This window comes from Nothoprocta perdicaria, unplaced genomic scaffold (genome assembly GCF_003342845.1).
Source record: "Nothoprocta perdicaria isolate Ctin4 unplaced genomic scaffold, notPer1 scaffold_41, whole genome shotgun sequence".
Taxonomy (NCBI): domain Eukaryota; kingdom Metazoa; phylum Chordata; class Aves; order Tinamiformes; family Tinamidae; genus Nothoprocta; species Nothoprocta perdicaria.
Genome location: NW_020455655.1, coordinates 2,059,816 through 2,086,744, shown reverse-complemented (window position 1 = coordinate 2,086,744; position 26,929 = coordinate 2,059,816). Strand labels below are relative to the sequence as shown.

General features: G+C 35.1%; 1 protein-coding gene across 1 annotated transcript in view; it reads right to left on the bottom strand.

Annotated features, from left to right (window-relative positions):
* The window catches only part of MYO5C (myosin VC), a 29,467-nt gene that overhangs the window by 1,835 nt on the left and 703 nt on the right, over window positions 1-26,929 (bottom strand). Inside the window, 37 exon segments of the mRNA XM_026045810.1 lie at window positions 177-459; window positions 1,347-1,497; window positions 2,737-2,826; window positions 3,864-4,018; window positions 4,968-5,066; window positions 5,705-5,792; window positions 6,046-6,211; window positions 6,422-6,473; window positions 7,445-7,538; window positions 8,635-8,815; window positions 9,038-9,118; window positions 9,202-9,265; window positions 9,575-9,668; window positions 10,199-10,379; window positions 10,616-10,679; window positions 11,222-11,315; window positions 11,536-11,700; window positions 12,489-12,635; window positions 13,049-13,214; window positions 13,657-13,868; window positions 14,713-14,824; window positions 14,914-15,000; window positions 15,397-15,494; window positions 15,792-15,926; window positions 16,225-16,308; window positions 16,840-16,965; window positions 17,190-17,330; window positions 17,691-17,772; window positions 18,253-18,518; window positions 19,149-19,255; window positions 19,788-19,895; window positions 20,502-20,583; window positions 21,390-21,533; window positions 22,015-22,171; window positions 22,572-22,716; window positions 22,983-23,148; window positions 23,574-23,713. Coding sequence (XP_025901595.1) covers window positions 177-459; window positions 1,347-1,497; window positions 2,737-2,826; window positions 3,864-4,018; window positions 4,968-5,066; window positions 5,705-5,792; window positions 6,046-6,211; window positions 6,422-6,473; window positions 7,445-7,538; window positions 8,635-8,815; window positions 9,038-9,118; window positions 9,202-9,265; window positions 9,575-9,668; window positions 10,199-10,379; window positions 10,616-10,679; window positions 11,222-11,315; window positions 11,536-11,700; window positions 12,489-12,635; window positions 13,049-13,214; window positions 13,657-13,868; window positions 14,713-14,824; window positions 14,914-15,000; window positions 15,397-15,494; window positions 15,792-15,926; window positions 16,225-16,308; window positions 16,840-16,965; window positions 17,190-17,330; window positions 17,691-17,772; window positions 18,253-18,518; window positions 19,149-19,255; window positions 19,788-19,895; window positions 20,502-20,583; window positions 21,390-21,533; window positions 22,015-22,171; window positions 22,572-22,716; window positions 22,983-23,148; window positions 23,574-23,713 — 4,807 coding nt within the window.

Below are 26,929 nucleotides of genomic sequence, written 5' to 3'. Positions count from 1 at the left end.
GGTGCAGCTCAGTCCAAAAGGCAAAGATTACTTTTCTGATAGAGTAAAAAAATAATTGGCTACTTCCAACAGAATATTCACAGAGAAATGGACTATATATAAAAAACAAACAAACAAACAAACATGTTAAAAGTTCATTCTCAAGCAACTGCTCACTGAAACTTTACTGGCTTTACCTTATCTGCATTCCTTTTCTACAAGAGCACATGTCCTTGCGGAGGAACAGACTATTGAGGGTGACAGCTCCAATCAGAAAGAAAAGCTGCTTCACTGCCTGCTTTAGAAGCTCAGAGTCCAAGCCATTCTGGCACATGGTACTATAAAAATAGCTGAGTTGTTGCAGAATAGAAGTCATTGTGTAGGTATCTGTGTCATCTATGCTAGAAGAACGTTTACGGAATCCTGTAGGTTTCAAGCCAGAAATTCCTTGGAGACTTTCATATTCCAGCATTCCTGGAACTAGAAGACAGTAAGAAATAATCGCTAAGACCAATGCTACTAAAGCTCCTTTCAGTTACACTAACTTAAATCTGGAACAAAATTAAAGGACATTTTAAAAGTTAAATGATATTCAAAAAATAAGATGCTAATAAACCCTCTTGAGTACACAAAATAAAAGAAGCTCCTTTGCGTGGAACATTGGTGTCTTTCTCCTTTCCAGGCTAACATAAGACTACAGGCACAGTAAATCTCATTGCACATGCTGTGAGGCTAGGTCAAGTGGCCCTTTCTCAAAGAGAGAATTAGGAAAGAAGTTTGCTTTGCATAATTAAATTATAACTAAAATGGCACTCATACTATCACAAATTAGACAAAAATCATTCCAGTAATTTTCCAGAACAAAGGCTAATTTATACTGAAAGTGGTATTATAAAGCAATATCGAAGTGGCATATTCTGACACTTCCTTGCTTGCATGCTGCTTGGCTAGTTAGCAATATTAGTTAGGTGGGAAGCACAAGGCAGTGAAATAAAAAAAAATCTAGAGGGACAATGATCCCAAAGGTGCCTCCATCTTTAGGTAAAAGAAGGTGTTTGTTCCTCATGTACCCAACAAGCCCACTTTGTTTCAAAGCAATACTCCCCACTGGGAAACTGTTCTGAAGTCAAAGTCTTTCCAAATCCTGTAGGGATATAACATCCAGTGGAATTTATATATCCAGAAACATATGTCTATAATATAGAAACATCACATACATAAAAGCAGAGTCAGCAGGACTGTCCAACAGGACAGCCAACACATACATAAAAGCACAGTGAACAAAGGTTGTCTCATTTGCCTCCCTGTAAAAGCTTTATTTGGGTACTTCACAAGTKACATTTAACTCTGTATYCTTGCTTTCTTACCAATCATTGGCTGAATGTTGTTCTCCATTACAGTAACAAATTGGTGATAGATACGAATGGCCAAGTCACTAAGAATCTGTCTATATTCAGAAAGATCAAAATGCTTTAAGCAGTTTTTATTCTGACGTGGGGTATTGTACTTCATAAATTCCTAAAAAAAAAGSAAATACAATTATTAGAACTATTATTATCAATTAGCATTAAGAGGTAATGTATATATTATAGTAACTCATTCTGTCTCTGACCAAACACAGTCTCAAGATGAGTCAAAGCTACTGATGTCTTCAAGAGATGCTTCTAGCCCTGGCTTCCCACACTTATTTTTCCACTATGCAAGTAGTTTTTTTCCCAAAAGCTAAATCTAGTTTCTAACTAAAGCTAAAGGAACAATGTGCATGAGTTTCAATGAACTTTGGCTCACTGGTCATTTAAACAGAAAACAAGCAACTATTTCTCAAAAAAAAAAGCCAAAACACAGTTATTTAAACTATGCTGGTTTTAAAAAGTACATTTCATTGCAACAAAGGGATGTAATTTTTTGATTTTTTTTTCATTAGGGAAACCCTGACTTCAATGATCCAGACAGCATATTAACTTGTGTGAATATTCACTCCTTGGGAGTAGTCCATTAATATATATTAAAACTGCAAAAATTGGATTCAGACCTTTCTCTCTTGTTGGAATTAAAATAATGTAACAAAATAAATGTCGATGTTTTAAATTCTCCTCTGCTTATTATAAATTATCTACCTGACCACAAGAGGGAGTATTGTAGGTTAGACAGTACACAGTTGCTGTGATTTCTAGGCTTTATGGTGTTTCTTTGCCTTTATCCTGAAGACCACATTCTCATGTGCTTGTGCAATTTCAGTTGACTCTAAGTTTATAAGTCTCTAGCAACTGAATATAGCAAAAGTTTGCAATTTAAAAGAATCTTAAAGAAAATMAGGATGAATCTTAGCTTAAATAAGCAAATGAAATAAGGGAAAAGAGATCTTTTATCATTATGCATCCCTCTCGGGGTTTTCTTCTGTAATCTTGTCCTGGTAGCAAAAAGCGTTTAAAGTGGTCACAATTACAAACAGTAATACTCTTTTCTATGCATTTAGAAGGACACTTAAATCCAGCTTAGAGATTAAGAAACAGTTTACGTGTCATGTCTTCAGCTAAGTTTAACACTTYAATGTTTTCTTGAGTTCACTTCATCAGATAGTTCTTTTCTATCTCATCATTCATGTAAGACATATCACCACAGAGAAATATGATTACGTCAATATCTTTAAGGAACAGCAGTAAACTAATGGATAATGATTCCTGTCTGTTTTGCTTTCAGAAGCAAATGATGGTCAAGGGCAAAATAATTACATTATTTGGAAAAAATGATTCCTACCTCTTCCCCACTGTACTGCTTCAAACAGTTAAGAAAATAATATGTGTTGGAAAGCCAAAAGGACAACATCTCAAAGTCTTCTGAATGTTCCTGAAAATAATAAATAAAGCAATACTTTAAGAGCATGATCCAGGAGAGTTAATTAATTCCACTGCTGATCTTAAGACTATCAGAAATTGGTATAACAGCATCTACTCATATCAAAAGGAGCATAGAACGTCTGTAATATGCTGGCTTGTACAAATCACATTGCGTTTTCAGTGACAGTCGAAGTTCCCTCTTCTTTGATAAACACCGTTTAACTCTTTTAATATGAAAGACTGTCTAAAAATATTAGTCTGAATCCAGTATCTTTAACACATACCTAAATATTGTGGTGTAGTACACCGGAGGTCTTCCTGACATAATGCTAACAGTGACTATATACACAAAGGAATTWTATATAAACTCAATTATAACTATGTTTAAATATGCTTTTTTGTCTTAACTAAACACATTTTTTTTCCTAAGGACAACTTGTGCTATCAACAATAGGTACTGTTTACAAACAAAATCAACTGCATAAACCACAGTCCATTTCTACCTGTGCTATAAATCACACCTGATGTTCTGTTGGATTATAAATCTATAATAAGGCTTTCACATAACTGAAATTGTAATTCATTTCAGATAGCAAACCAACGRTTTGTGTTCGTAACATGGTTTTCTGAACTGGCTGAGAGCACAACTTTCTATCACTGAGGTACTAATGCTGCAACACCAAATGACATGTCTGAAAACCAGCACTGTAAAACGCACTTTAAAGTCTCGCACCATTCTACAGCCAAACATACAACTATACCCCTTAGTTTTGGTCTTCCATTTTTTTTACTACTTTTTACACTTTCAGATGTAAAATACTTGCAATCATTTTGTCAACAAGCTCTGCATTTAAGGATAGTTTCTCTTAAGGCATGTGTCACTGTGTTCAGGACAGTGCAACCTTACCTGAGCACCAAAAGGAATATCACTAATTATTCTGACTTAAGAATACTAGTAAAAGGAAGTGTGTGCATTTTGCAGATTCATCCTGCAAACTGACACTAAAATCAGGAAGAAAGTACACTACAGTCAAGGATTACTCTTACCTTAATAACTTGCTTGATACCATTAATGGTCACATTCATGAATGATTTCAGCATGTCAGCATCATTCAGGTAATCTGCATATCTCACACACATGAATAGAATGTGAGCTGGAAGGCCAGGAATCATATTAACTACAACACCACGTGGCTTTAAATCTGCATAAAGGAGAACCATCAGGTTTATTATATATGGATTATATGGATGCAATGATGCAATGTGTCATTCCAAAGAAGACAAGCACTGTGGAGCTCATTTCTTCAGTGACCAGGCAGTTGATAATGGATTTACTGATGAATCGCTTGTTCCTGAAAACTTGTATAACAGAATCTTTCATATGAAAGTATTAATTAACTTTTCAAGCGTGRTGGGAGAGTATTGTAGCTATGCCAGACACAAAAACTTCAAAAYGTGACTGGCATTTAGCTATCTGCAGGTGGCCCTACCAAATTCTGGCATTACTTAATGACACTCCTGTTTTCACAAAGAAAGAAACATGCACAAGGTTGAAATATATGASAAGAAAGGAAGGATGGCATTTCCAAATAGCAGTTGATAAGAGTAATAATGTAGATGGAAATTGAGTTTTCTGTTAATTGCAAACTAATGAAAAATCCTGGTGGTAGGATGAAATTGTGGAAATAACTCAGAAGGGCAAAATTCTCCTATAAGAGAGAACTATATGAAAGTATAGACTTTGGTGGAAGGAACCATACAGAAAGATCAGACAGCAGATTAGTAAGCCACATATGGATATAAGCCCAATGATTTACAGACTTAGCAGATGACCAGGACAAAAGTAAATTCAAGTCCCTGGAGTGCTCTTGAGATTTCTAGCTTTATGAGTGAACAAATAATAAGAAAGATAATAGAGTCAGAGTTATGCAGAGTGAGATAAATGATTTTTACACAGATAAAGCACTTCCGCTTTTGAAATGACGGGCTACCGAAAGCAGCTGTACAGAGTCTCCAGGCTGTACTATTGATAACGGAACTGGATAAAGCCAACCTTGAACATAACTGACCTACAGGGACTTGCAGTTTTTGCTGTAGTGTCTACCTGAATAGCACTGATTACTGTTTAAATTTGAAGTGTAACTAAAGTACCAAGGATCAGGTTTTGAACAATCCTTTCTTCATCTTCCTTTTTGTACTCCATCATTCCAACATACTCTCTAGATGAAGCTGGCACATGAACTTCATTGGCTGTCAAACACAAAAGCACTGTTACTTGAAGGTAAATGACTAATTTAATGCTCACATTTTAGTATAAGCCATTGGAGATAAGTAGTAGTCATTGCAATAAATGAAGTGCAGGCCCTGTGTGTCACAATGCTCTCAGCTTAGAGAATTCAGTGGAAGGACTTGCATTAATAAAGCAAACAAAAAGAACAGTGTTATATCTCAACATCCGCTATTTCTGCAGTCTTTGAGATGTATTCCATAATGAAGAATTACTTGTCACACATAAAGTTTGCACAAACYAACTTTGTATCAGAAACTATGGGCATCTGAAGACAAATGCCCAAAGGGGAGTAGTTATCCAGCTGATAAAAAACTAGCATTCTGCTGGCTCAGGGACAGTTTATGTAAGAATATGTATTAATTTCTGTTGACAGAAGCTAATGTCGAGCTATTGGCCTAAATTTTCTATGTAGGCCRGATACCTGTCCATCTCTTTGCTGTGGAGAGGAAAAACAAAACAAACAAAACACTTTGGTTGATAGTTCTGTGGCACTTTTTCCTGAGGTTTTAAATTTGTAACCCTCCGACCCCAAATCTTGCCTTTCTCTCAACACACTAAATATATAAAAACATAAAAATATCATATAACAGCATCTCACCTTTSTCAATAGTCTTTGTAAGAGTTTTGATCTGATCCTCCAATTTTTTTATTATTCTGTCCTTCATGTCTAGTTTTTCTTCAAGATCCTACAAAAAAAAAATCAGTGAGTTCAGAAAAAACACATGTAAGAACTATCTTTTCCTGCAACACGTTACTGTCAAAAATAAAGAACATTATAACATGTTTTCACTTTTACTTGAYGGAAGAGAGATGACACCTTCATATCTTTTTTCTCCCTAAAACTGAAAATATATCCTACCCATACCAAGAAATCATGATTTCTTAATTTTTATCTATCATTTTAGGTATATTTCCTTAGCGAGAATTCAATATCCTCACCATATTTTCCACAGTAAGTCGATCTGTTTCTTGTTTTATTATACTTTTTATGTCATCCTGGGCTTCATCTTGCTTCAAACCATTGCTCAGCCCCTCAATTTCTTGGGTTGTTACTTTCAGTCGTTCTTTTTCTTTTAGGTCTATTTCATTCTGGCCTTCATTTGCTCTAGAAATAGACAGGAAGTATTTTTCTTGCATCATTCTTTCTTTAAAGCACAGTTGTATCATACTTGGCATTACCTATTAAGTGTACTCACAGCTCTATGGAAAATCTTGTGTTGGATCCCATAGAACCCCAAAGTCCTTGAGTGGCTTTGCTACTCTAGTGTATGGCACTTACAGTTCTTAAATTAAAAAAAACAAAATAGAAGCTTACCGCTTTTGTGTTCTGTCCTTTTCTAGCTCATAATGCAGCCGATTAGATATCTCTTTCATGTTTTTTTTAGTAATAATTAGCAGCAAAACCAAAAACAAAGGAGAAAAAACAAAATCATATTTACTTACTGATCTGTACTAGTATTTAGTAATTTTTGTTACACTCACAATTATCTTTCATCTAACAAAGCTGAATGACATATAAGGCACTCAGATATCTGATCCACTGCACACAAAATATCATATAGACTGGTGACTTTTAGCACTATTAAATTATTACAGTTAGTCCACCTCACAAGGAACTCCTTAAGTTCTCAAATATCTTTCCTTTTTATGATTGTTTCCAAAGGTCATACTCCATTGCATATATGATCAGCAGAGCCTACTGAACACACGTGCATGAGTGTACGCACCCAAACTATAGAACTGAAAGATCAAAAATGGAGTTTAAAAATGCAAGTGCTTGAACCTATATTTCATTCTTCACTGAGATATATTTACAGACATACACAACACCCTCTTTGAGAGCTAGCCTACCTTCAAACCTCCAAAAGATGCATGAAAAGACAAGAAACTGCAAAAGCAAGAACAGTCTCAAGTCTTTGTGTTTCTGCATTTTACTAACAAGCAAATAAGTAATAAATCAATTATGTTATCATGTATTACATTGGCCAGCGATAGGACAAGGGGTAATAGGCATAAGCTGAAACACAGGAAGTTCCATCTCCAGGTGAGGAGGAACTTCTTCCTTGTGAGGGTGACAGAGCAGTGGAACAGGCTGCCCAGGGAGGTTGTGGAGTCTCCTTCTCTGGAGGTCTTCAAAACCCTCCTGGATGCCACCCTGTGCCACATGCTSTAGGTGTGCCTGCTTGAGCGGGAAGGTTGGACTAGATGATCTSTAGAGGTCCCTTCCAACCTTGAACATTCTGTGATTATGATTTCAGCTTTTACAAATTAAAATCTAGGGAATTCAGYATGTTCTTTTTAAACTACCCTAAGGCTAGTAATCACACAAGTACTTTACCTTTCAACTTTACAGTCTGTTCTTGAAGACGGTTTTCAAGATCTAATTTTTGATTTTCCAGCTCAGAAACTTGATGCTTAAGATCTGGGATCACCTTTTAGTGGAAAAAGACATTTGAGTATCTTAGCATGTTCCACTTTTCAAATAAATCCAACAATTCCTAAGACACAGTAAAGTCCTTCAACTGCAAATGATCAGAAACTGAAAAAATACTGCAAAGAAGCCCTGTTACCTGCTTCTCTGATCTGTATATATTTTTTTAGCCATCTACTGCTGGTCACTCTTAAAAGTGAAATAACTGCCCTCTGGTGGAGGGTCTGAGAGCTGCTCTTTTCTAAAAACATTAACCCAGAGAAAGTTGCAGTATTATGAAACTGCTCTTCATTAAGCTTAAATATAAAAAAAAAAAAGTCCCATCAGAAAAACATAATGATTTGATCTGCTCCTCTTTGCAATTATCAGATTAGAGATTTAAACTAGATAGTTATTTTTAAAATTACAGTGAGCTAGCACGCTGGTCACTGTTAAATCTTTGAGTCATATTTTTTATTTAAAATTATTTATAAATTACACTTGTTTTTCATGATCTCCTGTATTAATCTGTGCATCTGTAGAAATTGCTATATCCCTCAAAAGCTGCTTACATTAACAAAACTGAATAAACCATAATCAAAATATTTATGTGAGGTTGGAAAAAAAATGGAAACAATTCAAGCATTATCTTTTATAAATTATGAATATTTAGCTATGTGAGCATACAGAAGTTTTACACTTTCTGAGTATTCTGAAGATTTTCTCAATGTCTTCTTAGTCATCAATGGGAGAAGTCACAGTCTGTGTGTGCATCGTATACCAAGTAAGATTTTGCAAAAGTGTTTTACCAATCTATTATTAGAATCAAGTTTCAATTCAAATTCACATAAAAGACAGAATAAAAGCCCTTGTGAGGTTTTTTCAATGAGCTGAACGCTCAAAAAATAAATTCCGCTGCCTCCTAACGAGCTGCCCCTAACAAGTCTACACGGATGTTCAATCTCACACAGCCATTTCTATTAAAGCCTTGAGAATTCAAGGACGAGATTTTAACAGCTTTCAGACACACACAYGTGTTTGGATTGTGTTGCAAAGTAATCAAAACATTTTGCTTTAAAGTAATCAAAACACTTTGCTTTAACACATATTGATCTTACCAGGTTTTCTGAGGTTAGTCTGCTAACTTCAAGTCGAATACCATCATTTATATCATTTTCCTCTCGAAATAATTTTTGTAGATGACTAATATCTTGGCTAAGATGTTCAACTTTAAAATTCAGACCTTCAATCTCCTTTTCATAGATTTCTTTCTGAGACTGGAAGTGGTTTTCCAATACTCTGTTAAAGAAAAGGGGGGCAGGTGGGAGAGAAACTTGCACATATAGTTTCACTTTGATGCAATGAGTCAAACTTAACACAAAGCGAAATTGAAAGTACATGAAGACATTCTTATTACATCATCTATGATTAAGGGAATTGGAACTTACACATTATATCTCAGATATCTGTTTATATTCTAGATTGCAGGTTGGAGCTATGAACACAAACACCTGAGCTAACCTTGTCGCTTTTTTCAAGCCCTCATAAGCAAACCACAGTTCTCCATCTTCATTTAAGTGTTCCAAATCCTCCGTAGACAGTCTAGAGCAAAAGACAGTATCAGTAGTGCATAAGTGAATAAAATACATCTCAAGTATTTTAGAGAAATCTTGAAACAAAATTACCTGCTTCTTACATCTTCAAAATCATAACTTTCAAGAAGCTGTTTTGTAACTTCTGACATCTTCTCTGGGGAAAAGAAAATATTTTTTATGTGAATAATTTCCCCATATTCCATTTSGAACGTTCTATCTTTCTGTTCTTGATCTGGAAAATTGCTAGAGTTATATAGATGTTTTGTTACTTAGTGCTAATTACTACATTTAATGTTGCAGATAGAAGTTTATTTTATGATTTGCACTGCAGTTAGTGCATTAAGGTACTCTTAATAAGAGATCTGGGCCTCTGTTATAGCTAAAAAATGTGGAGGAAAGTTCAGAGCAGCCTCTTCCATGTTGTGATTGGTAAATTTTCTGAATTATCCTATACTCAGCTTACCTCTCATTTCTCGCTTCTGGGACTGTGCCTGCTTTTCAACATCCATTTTTTGTGTTTGTAGTAGCTCAATCTCCTTTCGCAATTCAGGAATTGTCTGAGTACGACAAAAAGTATAAAATGTAAATGACAAATGGCTAAGTATCAGTCAAACTATAAAGAAAATTGTGAATAAGAACATGTTTATATCGCAGAAGTTAGAAGGCTTAACATGTATTGGATTTAAAGCTTCTTACAGACATCTGAGCAAAACAATAATATGATATAATGAATTCATACATTTTTCTGACTCGGAAAAGAAAAATCCATGACTTTACATGACTTTACTAWAACAGAACTTTCAAATTCTGTTTATAAATTATATTTGTGAAAATATCCCCCTCTGGGAAAAAAAAAATACTGGAAAAAAGAAAAAAAAAAAAGATCCAGACATTTATATATGCAATTATTCAGGCACAGTTATTCTCAAATGCTACTCATTTCTGTGARCATTAATGTATTCATATTGCATTTCAACTGAAAATGATACAATATGGAGAAAAAAAGTGAAAAAAAAAATGTGTAAAGAAGACACTGACATTCTCTACTTGCTTTATCTAGCAAAGATTTTGAAATGTTATACTTTACCTGTGCCTGCTTTGTAAGTTGTTCTATTTCCATTTTCAAGCCATCCTGAATGATAGTTTCTTGCTGAACTTGATGTTGTAGCTGATTTTTTTCTTCTTTAAGAATCTTAATTTCTCCTTTGAGCAATTCAATTTCTTTTTCATAGTCTTGTTTCTGATTTTGGAAATTTTTCTCAAGTATCCTAAATAGAACAAATTGAAGAAGTGGTTTCACTTTCATAAGTAAGTTTTCAGTCTAATTTGAAGGAGATATTTAAATCAAGAAATTGATTTTCAGTTCCATCAAGAAAAAACGTCCAACAGTATCAATGGAGTTGTAGCGATATGTGTRTATAGTGTATTTATAGCAGGAGAAAGAAAGGCAGAGAAAGAGAAGAAAATGAGTGTTACTTCAAAGCATTAAAATCAGATTCCATACATTCTCTGTCTTTCTTCCCTTTGCACATCCTCAAAGAGTTGTTTCGTGAGGTCATCCATTTTGTCTGTCAAAAAATATTTCAATATTTGAGATTTTCATAATATCGCACATTGGTTAAAATGGCATGAGCACTATGAGAAGTTTTTGTTTTAATAAGCAATCCTTAGCATTGTTAGACTGAAATTAATCTCTTAAACATCAGGAATTTTCACAATAGTCCTGATAAGTAATCGTACAGAATAAAAAATTTGTGTAACACCCAGACATCATTTGATCTGATGTGCTGCCTTGGTCCTTTGAACTTAGATTCTTAAAAGCAGTATATTAAATCAACCAAGGAGGAAGACAAGCTTTGAAGAATGCACATGCTGCCTTGGAGACAGAAAACATAATAAGAGAACTCTTTTTTTTTTTTTAAAACTGAACTAATGAACTATTAAATTAGAAGAAGTATTTGCCGCTTGGCACAAGGTCTACCTTTAAGTTATTGTAATTGAGCATTTATATTGTTTTTAATATAACAAGAATCATTTATATTTGCTGTAAAGTGAGCTTTATMGATCCTTCCCCCCATAACTACTTTCAAGCTCCTGTAAATTACTGTACCTTTCATTTCCTCAGTTTTTTCTTGGAGCCTTCTTTCTAAGGTCTCTTTCTGTTCTCGCAGTTCTTTATTCTGATTTTCAAGTTTTAAGATTTTCTGTGCATATTTAAAAAAAAAAAAGTGTAAGATGTATAAAGAAAGAATAAACAGGTCCCTGGCAGTCTCACGGTGTGTAAAAAGGTCAGAGACTCCACCCCTCCTCTCTCCCCTCAAACCAAAAGCAAAGTTCTTTAACTCTCAAAATCACACATTTCACAAAGCATAAAGACATTTTAAAACTAAAATACAAGTAGCAAGATAATCTTGGGAAATTTACCTGTTCACTGTCCTCTTTGTATTTCTTTCCTTTCTCCTCAAATGTTCTCTTCTGTGCAGTTAACTTTTCAAGATCTGATTCAAGTTTCTGAATTGTTTCCAAGTCATTCATATGAGTTGAAGACAGATTGGTTAACCTTTCCAGCAAGCCATGATTTTCTTTACTCTACAGTAAGCAGTACAAGATAAAATAGAAAAATGCACATGGTTTTGTATTTTTATATTCCCCTAAAAGAATTACTGAAAAAAAAAAAATCAGCTCCATCCTTCAGTCAAACAGCATTTTCTGTGTCTTTTTATCGGCACTTTTGTATGGCTTAGCACTATCAAAAATTAATTTTTAAATGTATYGGTAAATTATAACTGTATACACAGAATTTGTTGTGACTTAACAAAATAAACATCAAGCAACACATGGACAATGCAATCTGTACTTTGCCTCTCCACAGCTAAGGGAGAGCACCTGAACTATTTCTGCTCCCTCCTCCAACTAAATTATGATCATTTCACAATTGAGGATTGATTCCATCAGTCAGATTAAAGGTAGCATAATAAAGAAAATTTGGCCAGTATGGCTTTCCAAAACTATCCTTGAAATATAATACTGAACCCCAGCAACTCAACAAATATGTTGAATCAGAATTGTAACTAACCCACACTTCCTCCTAAGATGAATATCATCCAGATTTGGGACTCAGTAGTTATGAAACTGTAAAAAATGCCTTCTGCCAACTCTTTTTATTGGCACAGCTAACTTGAAAATCTCAGTTATCACGTGCTTCAAAAACATAAGGAAATTATTGATTTGTTATAAAGGGACATAATCTTATGTTTCTTGTCTTGTCAAATAAACTATGGGTATTCTAAGCATCTAGTCAGTCAACACAAGACATGTGAATAAAACTGACACGATAAAAAATTAATAAAAAGAATAAACAGACTTGTTTCCTTCACCTGTTCCTCTATCTTTTTCTGCAGTCGCTGAACTCTGTATGAAAGCTGAATATTCAATACAAACCGGCGAATATTCTGAAATCTGCGCCTTGCAAGCCATGCACGGGCATATTTCTGAAGGATTACAGCCTTGTGTTCTTCAAGCATCTATAAAAGAAAAAAAGGAAATATTAACATCTGTCTGTAATTACCTGTGGACCAATCATCAATTAAAATGTTTTGTGAATCTACATTCACTGGTGATGACAATACTCCTAYCAGAATCATCCAAATACTGAAATATCTGGACTGCACATGTATTTGAACCACTGTAATAGCTTCCTTATGTGATCTCCAACAAGCATAAGTCAGACAATCAAATAGCTCTTAGTAACTCTCAGATTAGATCTATGCTGTGTATTATTACATTAACAATAACAGAACACCAATACACTAGAAGGTCTGAGAACAATACATGCAAAAGGTAAAGTATTACATGTCATTAATCTCCCCYGTCTTCATCTTTCTTATGCTGCAGTAATTGTTTCCAGTTATTGAAATGAAATTTTTATTGGCTGTACCTTCCGATATTTTTTCCTTGCTAGAAATCCTCTCGTATAAGCTTGGATTGTTACAGCAGCCACGTGGATGAGCTGGCAAAGTTTACGAACCAGGTAGCCCCGACAGTGCTTCTGAATAACTATAGCTGCCCAGGTTTGCTTCAGAGTTCTTGCACTTATAGCCTGCCTTAATTCAAGAGACAATAAAGTTTACTTAGGTCACATTATTTCTCTTCTTCATTCCCCAGTCAGCCCAACAATCAAAAAGTAGTTTGGTTCATGTAGAACTAATTCTTGTAGCTAAATACAGCTTATGGTATTACTTTCCTTATAACATTGGCAATGCAAATACTTTATGGTAAGTGATGTATCAACCACATAACAAGATGGAAGAGCAGCTGGGACCAAAATGAGGCATATTCCTCTGAGGTGTGTTTACAGAATGCCATTTCTTTTAGGCTTTAAGCCAGAGCTCTGACGGTCTCTTTCTGAAATGTTCAAAGCCGAGATTGTCACTTTCTTCTCAGTCTGCTCTAAGAACACTTCCAAACCAGTGCTGGATGAGACTCAGACCTCCTATGTACCCCCAGGCATCCCTAGCAGCAACATCATTTATTAGCCAAAAGTACCGTACAGTCCGCTGCCCACGGAAGTACTGCTGTATTATAATAGCTGCTCGTTTTACGCGAAGGAATTTCTTCCGTTGCAGCCAGCCTCTAACACTCTTTTGGATGGTGATGCATGCATGTCTCAGTTTATCTGATCGCAGTTTTTCCAAGTAAGCAACCTGCCCTGCTCTGAAGAAGATTTTTGTTCTCCCAAATTGGTATTGGTTAGGATCCTGAAAAAGAAAGCAATAGGTATACAAGGTTTTCTTTCTCCTTATTTTTGTGTAGCAGAAACCTCTTCCTTGTACAAACTATCCATTCAGCCAAGCTATACTCAAATGGCATGATCTTGCTAAAGAAGAGCATCCTCTCTTCCTTCTTTATAGATATGAGTATAGGGAGTTAAAAAACACAAAGCAAGGGAAAAAAAAAAAAAMAGAGAATAGCACCCAAACCCCTTACTCAGTGATCTCATTAAAAAGAGGATCTGCACTTATTGTCCAGATTAATTGTCCATTAATGCAACCTCATCACCCATAATTCACCCGTTTGGCTGCTTAGCTTAGCACTAAGTTCTGGTATAGATGTCCAGCCTTTTATCAGTGAGCTGTGGAAGAAAAAGCTTTGGGAATCAGAGGTCTGTGAGCCGCCTTTCAGGAGCTACTTTTAAGCTCAGACTCTTGCCCTGGGAGGTTTGCAGAGGTCAGTACTAGGGTCTCTGCAGCTACTATCCTTAGCATATGCAGACTAAAATAACTGGAAAATTTATATCATTTATTATTCACTGATTTGTAAAGACAGCTAGAATAGCTTCCATTTTACTTGTGAACATATTAATCAGAGGGAGGTTTAATCATCTGTTTATGGTCACCTTATGAATGAATGTCACATGAAGAAYCACCTAAGATTACTGAATCACAATACACTAGAACAGGAAAGACACATTAAGGGYATTTGCTAAGCAATAAGACAAATATGTTATCTTATTTATGGAACGATATAATACAGCTTGGAGAARAGACTTTGCATTGGTAATAGAAGCTATAATAGAAAATGCATCAGTGCATATAGACTAACCTGGATCAGTCGCTGCAAAACAGTCTTGCAAATCTGCTTCTTATCATTTATGGAGAGTTCTTGCTTTGTCATTAGAATGCTGTATCGGCTGAAAAACTCAATGTAAGTCCACCTGGAAATTTATAAGTTGGCAAATCTTGCTTATGTAGAAGAGACTTAAATATATTTTTTCAACATACAAAGGCTTACTGCTGGCCTTACCTGGATGGATAGCTCTGTGCACTAATTCTAATAGTTTCCAAAACACCACATGCTCGTAGCTGTTGAGCCACCCTTTTTGAATCAAATCTAAAAAAACAGAGTTATAGATTATATTTTTGCCACCACACAGTAAAAAAAACATATAGTAAATGAGAAAACTCAGCTATGCAAAATTTCCATCAACTTAAATCTAAAATGGACAACCTTTTGCTCCAAAAATATTATAACAAATGCACAAACAGCAACATCTCACTTGAAAATTTTTAGCATAATAAAAATGTCTAGGATACAAACAATTAACTGGATTATTCTACTTATGTAGGAATACAAAATTGTTTTATCCAGTCTTCAATAAAGAAAAATATTCTGTACGTGAAGTTATTCAACAGTAAGAGGCTGGCTTACAGACATGTAGTTTATGTGAAATAGAAAAATACTCCTTCAGTTTTAAATARAGCAGATCAACACTGCTAATCTACTTACTCAAAAGGCAACTTCTCATCATTTGGCTTTATACATCTTACATAATGAGGGGTGGTTGYGTTAAGTGTCTCCATAAGTAAATACAACGAACTGCGGAACTAGAAGATACAAGATATAACAGTTTTGCTATTAAAACATTCCCAGCTAAGCAAAAAGACAWATCTCAGTTTTTAAATTCTCTGTTATTGGCTAGACACTTGGAAATTTTCTTAGGGCCTTGGTCTTAAATTCAGGCAACATTGTATTTAAAATACTTTCCTATATATAAATTAGATAATGTTTTATCACTGCAAAACAGATATAGATGGCAAAGAGCAAAAGTACCTTAGTTTCAGACTGCCCAGCACCATTTCCTAAAAGGACAAGCATCACAGAACAGCACATTTATACAGTACCTTACTGCCAACTGTCATCCGGAACTGTTTGTTAGGAGATTTGAGAACAGGTCTTGCTGATTTGATGCTTATAGATGAACTGAAGGGTGAAATGGACACTGGATTGTCTTGGAAAAAGTTTGCACACAGATGAAACTAGAGGCGTGGTGAAAGAATCACAATTAAGTGCTGTTCAATTGTTCAACAAAAAGAATAGTAATTTAGGTAAATGTGCATAATATGACACAGTGTAAAATAGTGCTATTTAATCTTTTACGGGATTTTAAAGTTAAAACTACAAACTCTTCTTACAGTAAAAYTGAAGATATAAACTAAGAGACTCAGGCTATTTAATAAAAACACCTTTTTACCAAAACAAATCTTTAAAAATTGGATCTGAATTAATTCCAAAATGAGTTTCTAGAAAATTCATCAACATTAATTGTTCACAAACCTTGCTATTTTTCAGGATTTCAATTAATACTTCATATACTGTATCTCTGTTTTTTTCCAGAAATCCATCACATTTATATTCCACCTGTGCAAAGAAGTGACATTAACTTCTCAGAAATCCATGAGCAGTTAGCAAAACAATAATTTTTACTCTCTAAGCTTACTCTCTAAACTGCAGTGGACAACAAGTCTTTGCTAATCTTAAACAAGGTGAAGGTAACTCTGCTATAACCAGTTTCACTAAGGTAAACACACATAAACACATTTACTTCAATCTTAGTTTTGCAGGACAAATTGCATTTACCTTCTACCTTGATTAGGAGTTTCTTTTTTTCTCTCCTTTCATTACTCTCTACTATGATTTCAAATAAAAATGCCAAAAAAATGAATATCAATTTTCAGGTATAAATAATTGACATGTTTTATGCTTAAATGGTATGTCATGGTCAATATTACTAACAAGTAATATGTTTTGTGGTAGATGATACAGACATTTAAAACAAACAAACAAAAAAGAAGTGTTAATATCTTCTCTATATTTGATATGCTTGTTTCTTTTCCGAATGAGATACAAATAGAAATACGGTGAAATATTACTAGATTGTGTGCACTCTACCTTATCAGCAAAGTGTTGAATAATGAAAGATGTATTGGACATCCTTGGCTTTTCAAAAAGTGCATTTTTGTTGACAAAATTATTATATAGCTTTTGAAGCCAGTTTTCATCAGTTCCATGAGGTAACTATAAAAACAAGGCAAGAGATCTTTCTTTAACAAAGACATTTGAAAAAAAAAAAAAAAAGTCTTAAAATGAAACAGAGGACAACCAGATACATTTTCTTTTCATAAAGAAAATGCTCATCTTTCCATTTAAAAGGAAGAAAAGATGGATTAACCCAGTAGCCCAACTTATAACAATATATATAGTTCTATGTCAGCTCATAGGTACATGAATTTTTAAATTACCAAGCATTCTTCATCCAGAAGTTCTAAAATACCCATTTTAGCTTCAATAAGGTCAATGACAGGCTGATTGTCATAAAAGTCTATTAAAGTCCATGGGATATCTTCCTTCATATATTCTTCTTGCTCAAGTTTAAAGACATGCTAGATACAGGAAAATTATGAAGAGTTAACAATTTAGAAGATAAATTCAATCAATAGATGTATTTGTGCATGCATATATTTGCTTGCATATATAAGACAGAAACAAAATATATATATATTTTGCAATAGAGTAGATTAACTAGCTTGTAAGAAAACAAACTCAGAAAATTCTGCATACTTATGAATATGTGTATTTATATTAGTGTGTATAAATATTTTTTTATCCATTACCAGACAGCCACTATCTGGTAATAACCGTTACTCAAATACAAATATGTCAATAATATTTGCTATTATCCTGTTTTAATAAACTCAAAACTTATGCAAAATGAGATAAACAACGAAAATATATTAACATACCAGGTTAAATTGCTGCTGCAATTTTTCATTAGCATAATTGATGCAAAATTGTTCAAAGCTGTTCACATCAAAAGTTTCAAAGCTGAAATAAATGTTGAATAAGAAAAAGGTAGATGACAAAACTGTACTGGATAAAAAACAAATACTATGACATTTAAATATAAATGGTAACAACCTTATAAGATTCTGAAGTTATTAAGATATTTATAAGAAAATTAAATAACCATAACACTACAGAGGCTGCTGAGTCATTTCAAAACTTTCCTAGAAATTAACATTACCATGATAGAGCTAAAAAAAAAAAAAAAAAAAAAGAAGAGTTAAATCTAAACATATCATACCAAAACACAAATTTAATTCTCACACACACACACAAAAAAACTAATATTTATAGATGCTGAAATTCCCTCTAAACCGCATGTAAAAACTTACATGACCACATCCTTTTAGTAAAACAAACCCTTCAAATAGATTAGCAGCACAATCAGGTAGTGGTGTCTCTTAGCAAGCTCCAAAGAAAAGGCACAGCTTAAAATAAACTTGTCTGCAGAGACATGCTTACCCATAAATGTCCAAAACACCGATAAAAGCATGTTGTTTGCCACTGAAATGCAAAGCTTGATTAATTCTTTCCACAATGAAGTCAAATAAATGAGAATAGATCTTCTTTGCCAAAGCATCTCTTGCATTAATAGCCTGAGATTTTGTCATTGGCTTTATTACAGTTTCTGAGGCAGTGATAATCTTTCGGTGGCATAACCACTGTGCCATTTTGTCACTATTCAAATCCAGAAGTTCACAGAATATACTGAGATGTTTATCGTCCAGCTTCAAAGAAGATGTACAAATATTGTTAGATTAAATTTAATACCTTACCAAATAACTATTGTCTAGCCAGTGAAATCCTGGCATCACTGATTTCAAACTATGGCTTTATTTTTATATACACAGGGGACTCCATTCACTTCCTATTCTGGCAAAGCATTGAGAGGAGTTTTGCTAAAGCAAATAACCCTGGATAAACTACTGATACATGAAAGAAGAACTCAGACTGGATGAGATGCACTCGATGTGTATAAAGAAAGAAGTTATTTTAGACATTTGGATGTCCTTGCCTTTTGGACTTGCACAGTCTGCTGTGACACATTATGAGCRGCAACCCTGCCAATGCTGTTTCATGCATTCTGCAAAAAGGCTTTTCCAACAGCTGTAGATCAGTTGGATTTGAGGTTTTCACAATAACATTTTGCTTTTGTTCAGACTTTCTGAATTTGGGTAAGAAACAGAACTAGAATRAAAGCAATTATTGTGATTCTATACAGATGGAGAAATCTCTCAAGTAATTTTAGTACACCAGATTTAATGCTGATCTGCACTCCAAAATACGAAAAAAATATATTTCTAAAGGATGCAGCATATAAAGGAAGTGGCATACGTCTGAATAAGTTATTTCCTTACACTGATGGATGACCTTTCATCTCCAACAGCCATTATTTGTACATTGCCTAAGTGCAGGATTGCTGCCAGTGTTTTAAAAATATCCATCTGAAAATCTTCCTTCAAACCTAAAAAAACAGACAAACAAATAACCCCACAATTCTTGATCATTTAAAATACTCAAAAATATTGCATTTAATTAAAATACCACAATGATGAATTACTTGCTTTAYTATGTAGCCAAGGATATGGCATCTCTACAGACAAAGCCCCGGTTCTGCCTATTTTCTGCTTGTCTGATCTGACAACAGATCAGGAAAAAATTCTTATGCACCCTCAGGTCTCAACTAAAGTCCGCTTGGGCTTTTATATCAGGCATACGGGGCAAAAAGAGCTTCTCATTCCACTTCCTTCACAGCATAATAGCTTAACGACCAGTCAGACTCAAGTCCCTGGTGATTCTATCACCAACAACGAACACCAATTGTTAACAGCCACTTGTTCTTGCAAAGTCCCTTTATAACGGGCCAAGAGTGAAATGGATAAGCTATGGTGGAAATGATTTTGGTAATTATGTCTAATATTTTGGACACCTGAAGCAAACCGCCTTTCCCATTTCAGAGAAATAGATAATAAAATTGAGTATTTCCAAGAACTTACCCAGTAAAGCAAATGTCTTCTGAGTCTCCACCATATTTGCTCTGTCATCAACTCCTTCAATAACTGTGCTGCCACCCATTCTTGTATAGTTGAATTCTTCTGCGCTTCCTATAGATAAGATGCAAAACTTGTAACACTGGAAAATTAGGGACTGAGGAGAGCCACGTATTAAGACTCTTGCAACGCAAGAAAAATAAAGATGCTGTCAGATGACATCTCTTCAGCAGTGAGATGACGGTGATCTTTTTTTCTGGTAAAGACAAATCCATGCGCTAATCAGTAGAACTGACACTAATTGGCACTCATCATTCCTGTAAATCTTAATAGTTCATCTAACAAACAAACAGGAATAAAAACTGAGTAACTATACATCTACAGCCTGGTTCTCCCAGCTGGCACTGAAGCTCTTCTGTAGTTAAATGAAACAAGCCCCCAAACTGTCATCACAGCATCTGTCACTGCAGAAAGTATCAGATTAAGATTATAAAAGACTAAGATTTTAAAAGGTACTTGATCACACACTATTCAAGGTACTACATTTGCTACTAAGCTCAATACAAGCAAGATTAAGAGCTAAGAGATTTAAAAACAAATGTCATTGAAAATCACTTAGATTCATGATATGAAACAATTAATACTCCAGGTGGTAAAAACTCCAACGTTGGAAATACTTCTTTACAAAGATGAAGAGCATTTTATTCCCTTGAKACCTACCCAATTTAAGATGCTTGAATTCAGGTTGTACAGCAGATGCACACAACTGATAAAATATATGGTAATTTCTTTCATTCTCTGACTGCAAATGAAAGAAAACAATACCATTATAGGAAAAAAATACAAAGAAAAGATATTAAATATTGCTGTAAAGAAATAATGATTATTGAAGCTTAAATTCCTATGCAATAGTTCCATGTAGGCACTGCCCTATAATTAAAACAGCACATTTTAGAAATCGGCAAGAGCTCTGAATGTAATAAATCCAAATATACTTTTTTCCAGTATCAATATGCCAAGTTCTTTCCCCAAGACTTCACTCTAATAATTGCTTCAGTTTGAACAATCGTCTAATAAGAACTCACAAATAGGCTAACTAGGAACTTACTTGGMGTGTCAGCTGAGACACTGCTCCTAATAACCCAGAAAAGTCTCAAACTATTTCTAAACCATTTTTCAGCCTGCGCATTTATAGATCTATTTTCCATAATACTGTGAATGAATCACATGGGATAAGTCCCGATTTCATAAACTATTCAGTACRTATTTTAGTGAAACTCCCTCTGCACGACCCATGCTGTCCTTTACCAGAGGCAATTGGTCTGTATCGCTACTGAGACTGGAARTTACAGATTACTCACATTTACCTACTATACTTGGGGAATTGTTCCTAAATTATGTTCTCTATTTAAGGTAAAGAAGAACAGGGACTAACTTAATCTCCTATTATAAATAAGATTAGATCCTATTAAAAAAGGAATCAGATTTTTCTTAGACATACAATGCAAAACTTCACAGAATGCTTTCCATATTAAAGCGGCAGAGCTAAATGATAGTACCTTAGCAGCTACACTCACAGTGAGTTTTTAAAAACTTTATTTTACCCACCTGAAAGACAACTCTAGATTTCTCAAGCAGGTATGTTCTCATGTTAGCCCCAATGATTTGGTAACTCTGATCAAAACTGATTTCAGTGTATTTGCCAAAGCGACTGCTGTTATCATTCCTTGTGGTTTTCGCATTGCCAACAGCCTAGGAAAATGGTATTTTTTAGGGTTTATTAGCATCTTTCAGAAGAACTTTTCTCAGCATTCAATTGTGCAATTTAAATTTTGAGGCTCCAAATAACTGTCTTAAATCAAGCAATATAACAGTAATATAAACTGATAATTAAAGTATTTTCCTCACTGCTACAGAGAAACCTTAACCATTTCAATTCCCCATGAACAAACAACCTCTTCAATATTTTTCTGCCATCACCCACTGTACAGGATTTGACCAGATAAAACCACTGCAAATTAATGTTTCCAAAGGGCAACTGTTAAATTAGGCAGAAGCTGGCTGTTCCATACTGCCTCTTGATACTGCCTGCCTCTTTCTTTGGATGACAAAAGGTAAGCTTCTAATTCAGATACTGAAGTCAAGCAGTTAAAATAACACCTAAAGAGTTCAAACAAAGATGCTTGGAAGTGTTCAGAATTAACGAATACAGACTATATTTTCTGAAATTTACCTCCGTTATTGGATTGGATGCCAGTACTTTATCCTCCACATGTGCATTGCTGCTTGATTTACTCACAGTGGCAAAATATCTCATAGTGTATCTTGCAGATACTGTCTTTCCAGCTCCAGATTCTCCACTGACTATAATAGACTGGTTCTTGTTATTTCTAAAACAAAATAATCAGACTATCAGACTGAATTATCAGACTATCTTACCTGTATAAGAATTATCTCTATGAAACAAATATAYGAAAACACACTTGTGGTCAACTTTCATTACTGCCAACCTCATCTGTTTTTTCTTTTATTCCTTTGTGCTCGCACAATCTAAACTGATGTTATTACTCAGCTAGGACAGGTTTGTGTTTTGCCTGGTCAAGAACAAATAMAATTATGAGTTACAGAAATTCCTCAGCAGATGAAGGAGCTACTTCTTTTCTAGCTAAGCTACCCTTTTAAATGTATTCCTATGTCTATGGCATACATTTAGGCAAGTTAAATTACAATTAACACTGACTGCCACTAGACCTCAGGTGTCATTTATGGATGTTAAACAAAATACTGAACCTCGCCATTTGCTTGTAAGCTTCTTCTGCCACAGCAAATATATGTGGATCCATGTCCCCCATGTTCTGACCACTATATGCATGGATAATAGCATCTCCATATATTGGCAACTGTTTATAGGGGTTCATTGCAACCAAAATTATTCCTACAACAAAGCATACACAACACAAATAAAACATTCATTAGGTCAATGAAAATGGTCAACAATAGTGAAATTGATATGAAATAGTAATAATTCCTATACCAGGTAAAATACAAAATCCTAATCAGCAGATAAGTCCATATTCATACAAAAACTTATATAATTTCAAATATACTAGATGAAAAGACTCTTCAGATCATATTATAAACTGACCTCTAAAGATTTTTTCTTTTAATAATACTTTAAATCTTGCTTTTGTTTTTGCTTACCACTATARGTGTAGATAAGTTTTGACTCCACAAAACGAACTTTAAGATTGTGTAGAACAGCTGGTTCATGAAGATAACTAAGTGCAGTGAGATCATTTTCACCAACAAGTATGTCAGGATTTCGTAGAGGTGGCAAAGCAACCGGATCAACAGGGTAGTCCAATATCTGTCAACAAAAATGACTTGCAATTTCTGMCTAAACACAAATTGATCTTCTATCTTCACACAAAGTTACAGGGAAGATGGAACACTCTCCCATCTTGTTTTTCATAAATTCCATACATCTCAGTGAACTTGCAGAATTCAAGACACTATTCTCTGTTTATTAAAAATGAAGTCTCATTCTATTTACAATATTTTGCGTTGAAATCTGTAAAAATATAGAAGTTTGAAATAAAAGTGGAATTGTACTCTATATTTTTGGATAACAGATATTTCTTGTAAAAATTTCAGTATGATAATGTTCTGTTCACTAGAGTTACCATAAAGGGCCATTTGAACTAGTCACGTAGGTWCTGCAATAAAGTTTCCTAAACTTCTGCAAAAACACTTCTTGGTAAAAGCCCCTGTAACTATGGCACTTCTCCTTACAGTTCCATCTTCTAGCTGCACGTGAAGCAAACGGTCTCCAGCTTTGTAGTCTTTTGCGATTTCTGCAGAACGCCAAACTTCTTCACTATCAGGAATCCAAACCCTATTGTACTACAACAAAAGAAGACGACAACAGTGAGCTTAGCTATCATCATATTATTAGACTAACATTAAAATTCAAGTGCAACCTAAATGATCAAATGCAGACCTGGATCCCAGGAGTTCTCCCTCTTTTTTTTTTTTTTTAGCTCTACCCATTTGAGAGGGCTGTTTTTTGGACTTTATTTAGTCTTTGTAAAAGAAAATAATAATAATAAAATAATAATAATAAGCAGTGTTGGCCAAGAAGGCCAACGGGATCCTGGGGTGCATTAAGAAGAGCATCTCCAGCAGGTCGAGGGAAGTGATCATCCCCCTCTACTCAGCCCTGGTGAGGCCACATCTGGAGTACTGCGCCCAGTTCTGGGCTCCCCAGTACAAGAGGGATGTGGAGCTGCTGGAGAGAGTCCAGCGCAGGGCTACCAGGATGATCAGGGGCCTGGAACATCTGCCMTATGAGCAAAGGCTGAGAGAGCTGGGYCTRTTCAGCCTGGAGAAGAGGAGGCTGAGGGGGGACCTGATCAGCGTGTATAAATACCTCAAGGGAGGCAGTGAGGAGGAGGGGGGCGGCCTCTTTTCAGTGGTGGGCAGGGATAGGACTAGAGGAAATGGCTTCAAACTGAAGCATCGGAAGTTCCACAGGAACTTAAGGAAGCATTTCTTCACTGTGMGGGTGACAAAGCAYTGGAACAGGCTGCCCAGAGAGGTTGTGGAGTCTCCTTCTCTGGAGATCTTTAAAACCCGCTTGGAYGCAGCCCTGTGCCACGTGCTCTAGGTGACCCTGCGTGAGCAGGGGGGTTGGACTCGATGACCTCTGAGGTCCCTTCCAACCTTCGGCATTCTATGATTCTATGATTCTATGATTCTAAAAGAGTGTACACTCAAACATGCTTATCTTACTCTGGCTTAGTATAAAGTCTGCAGAACAACACAGAGTGCAAGAATATGAGCAAGGATCAGACTATTGCCAAGCTGTTCAAGCCCCCTTACTCCATCATAATGAAAATAAATAAATAAATAAATAAATAAATACATTTTGAGAAAAATCTCTGATCCCTAGAAGAATTCAAAGGAGCAAGCAAGTACCAAAGAAGATGTCTCATTTAGTAGAATTTAGGAAAGCACTTCCTTCCACTCAGATATGGGATATTGAATGTAAAAAAATATTCTGCTGTAAGCACAGATGTATACATAATATAGCCTCCATGCAGTTACCTTCCTTCTCTCAGTATTTACCCTCCAAATAACATTTACAACACACTTCAATGATTTATTCAAGGGTTTCTTTATTTACAAGTGAGCAGCTGACACAGCTGGAATCATTCCCAGGGAAGTACTGCAGCTGCCTCAGGAGGAACACATTCTACCTTTTTGTGTTAAAAAAATCCGAACAACAAAATCACATTCTGAAGTACAGAGGTTTAAACTTTGCAAGAATAAAAATTAYGCTGAGTGCAAAGTACTGACACAGGAAAACTCACTGCAATACATATCTACCCGTCCCATGCTTCCCTATCTCTTTGTCATGTTGGTCTGGACTAAATAAGTTAGGTATTACTGAATAAATAACCATTTAAAAGCACTCAACTTTAACTGYAATACGGAAGAAGAGTATTCCAAGTTGCTAGCAATACAAGGATATAATATTAAAGTATTACATAGCTCCATTTATAATTTAAAGTATCATGTTTAATTGACTTCTCATTCCTGCTGAACATAGTTGTCAAAGTTTGGCCTATCTGGCCAAATTTGTTTTGTTCTGTGCAGACCACCAATTTTCCTACGCTGAAATTACAATTCTGAAATATTAGCAATTCCTATAAATTCCGGGGCAGAGAATTTAAAGACATCAACATTCCTCAGAAGGAGGAATTACTCTTAGTATTGGGATTTCACAAAGCAATGCCCTCCCTGAAAGCCTCCCTAACACATTCATAACCATTTTTGTTTATTTGTTTTTATTAACACTGAAATCATATTCAGGATTTGCAGTTTGAGACAATTTGTTGACATGCCACCATCTTCCATTAAGCCTTGATGCAAAATATTTTTACTCTTTGATGCGTGTACCCCTAGACAGCAATGAGGATTACACACAGGAACTTGAGTGTGAGGAGAGGGGTGTAAGAAGTATGTGAGTGCAAGGAAAAAGTGACAGAAAAAAATGCACGGAAATCCTAATAGACTCGAATACAATGTTGCTTATGGGCCAACTCTCCTTATTTGTGATAAAGTAAGTCTGGAGAGCACAGAACCCTTAGGTGACTGCATCCAGTCACTGATATCAGTACCAATCACATCATACACTGCTATTCCGGCAGCTGTCTGTTCTGATAGCCAGGAATCTCTTCATTCTTCGATCCCACCTGTATCTATGGTCTGTTTGTAACAACTTGTCCTGTATTTAAAAAATACAGTGAAAAATGCTGCAATAGTATACTTGGAAAATTAACATTATTCAAGGATCTCATAAAGTGAGAACTTATCCATAGAAACCTAGCAACTTTTTATTTTTTGTGCTGTTATTCTGTCTGAGATCACTTCCCCCAACTTCCTCCAAACCAATTTAACAGGCAAATGAAAGATATACCTAAATGAAACAAAGTTTTAATTTAGCTTTTACTTGACTTTTTATTAAGATTTTTTATCTTATCATTCTCATATAATCTTGATTTGCTCGCCCTTGAAAATATTTATATATCTATTTAGAGCCTTTAAATGGAATTCTTTGTTTATTACTATTCTAAGCATGTCAAGAGTATGAGCCTCAGAAGAAGATACCTTGTTCCATGYAAGAAAGTGAAGTACACAAGCAAGAAAGGAAGGGAGGAAAAAGAGACAGCATGTGACCCAAGAAATTATTCTTCAGGAAAGTCCTTATGGCTCCAGGAGCGACACTGGCAAACAWCCCCCGCCTACCAAAGTTCAGCTTTTCCACACTCCGCCTTACAAGCAAACAGGAGGGAATTYGCTCATTTTCATATCAAGTTACACCCGCACTCCTCCCCTTTTGCTGGGTAATACTAGTCCAGATAAAACGAATTTGTCCTTTCAGCTGCGCCGAGAGGGATTTACTACAATCAATAGCTGCATATTGCAGCAGCAAAAGGCTAAACAGCTTATCRTGGTATCTGAGTTTGCGTTAAAATCAGTAATTCACATTCACGCTGTTTTTGTTATTTAAGATTAAGAAAACAAATCATATGCCACAGCACTCTGGCGATTACAGGAAAAACTGGTAAAAAAATGAGCAAAAA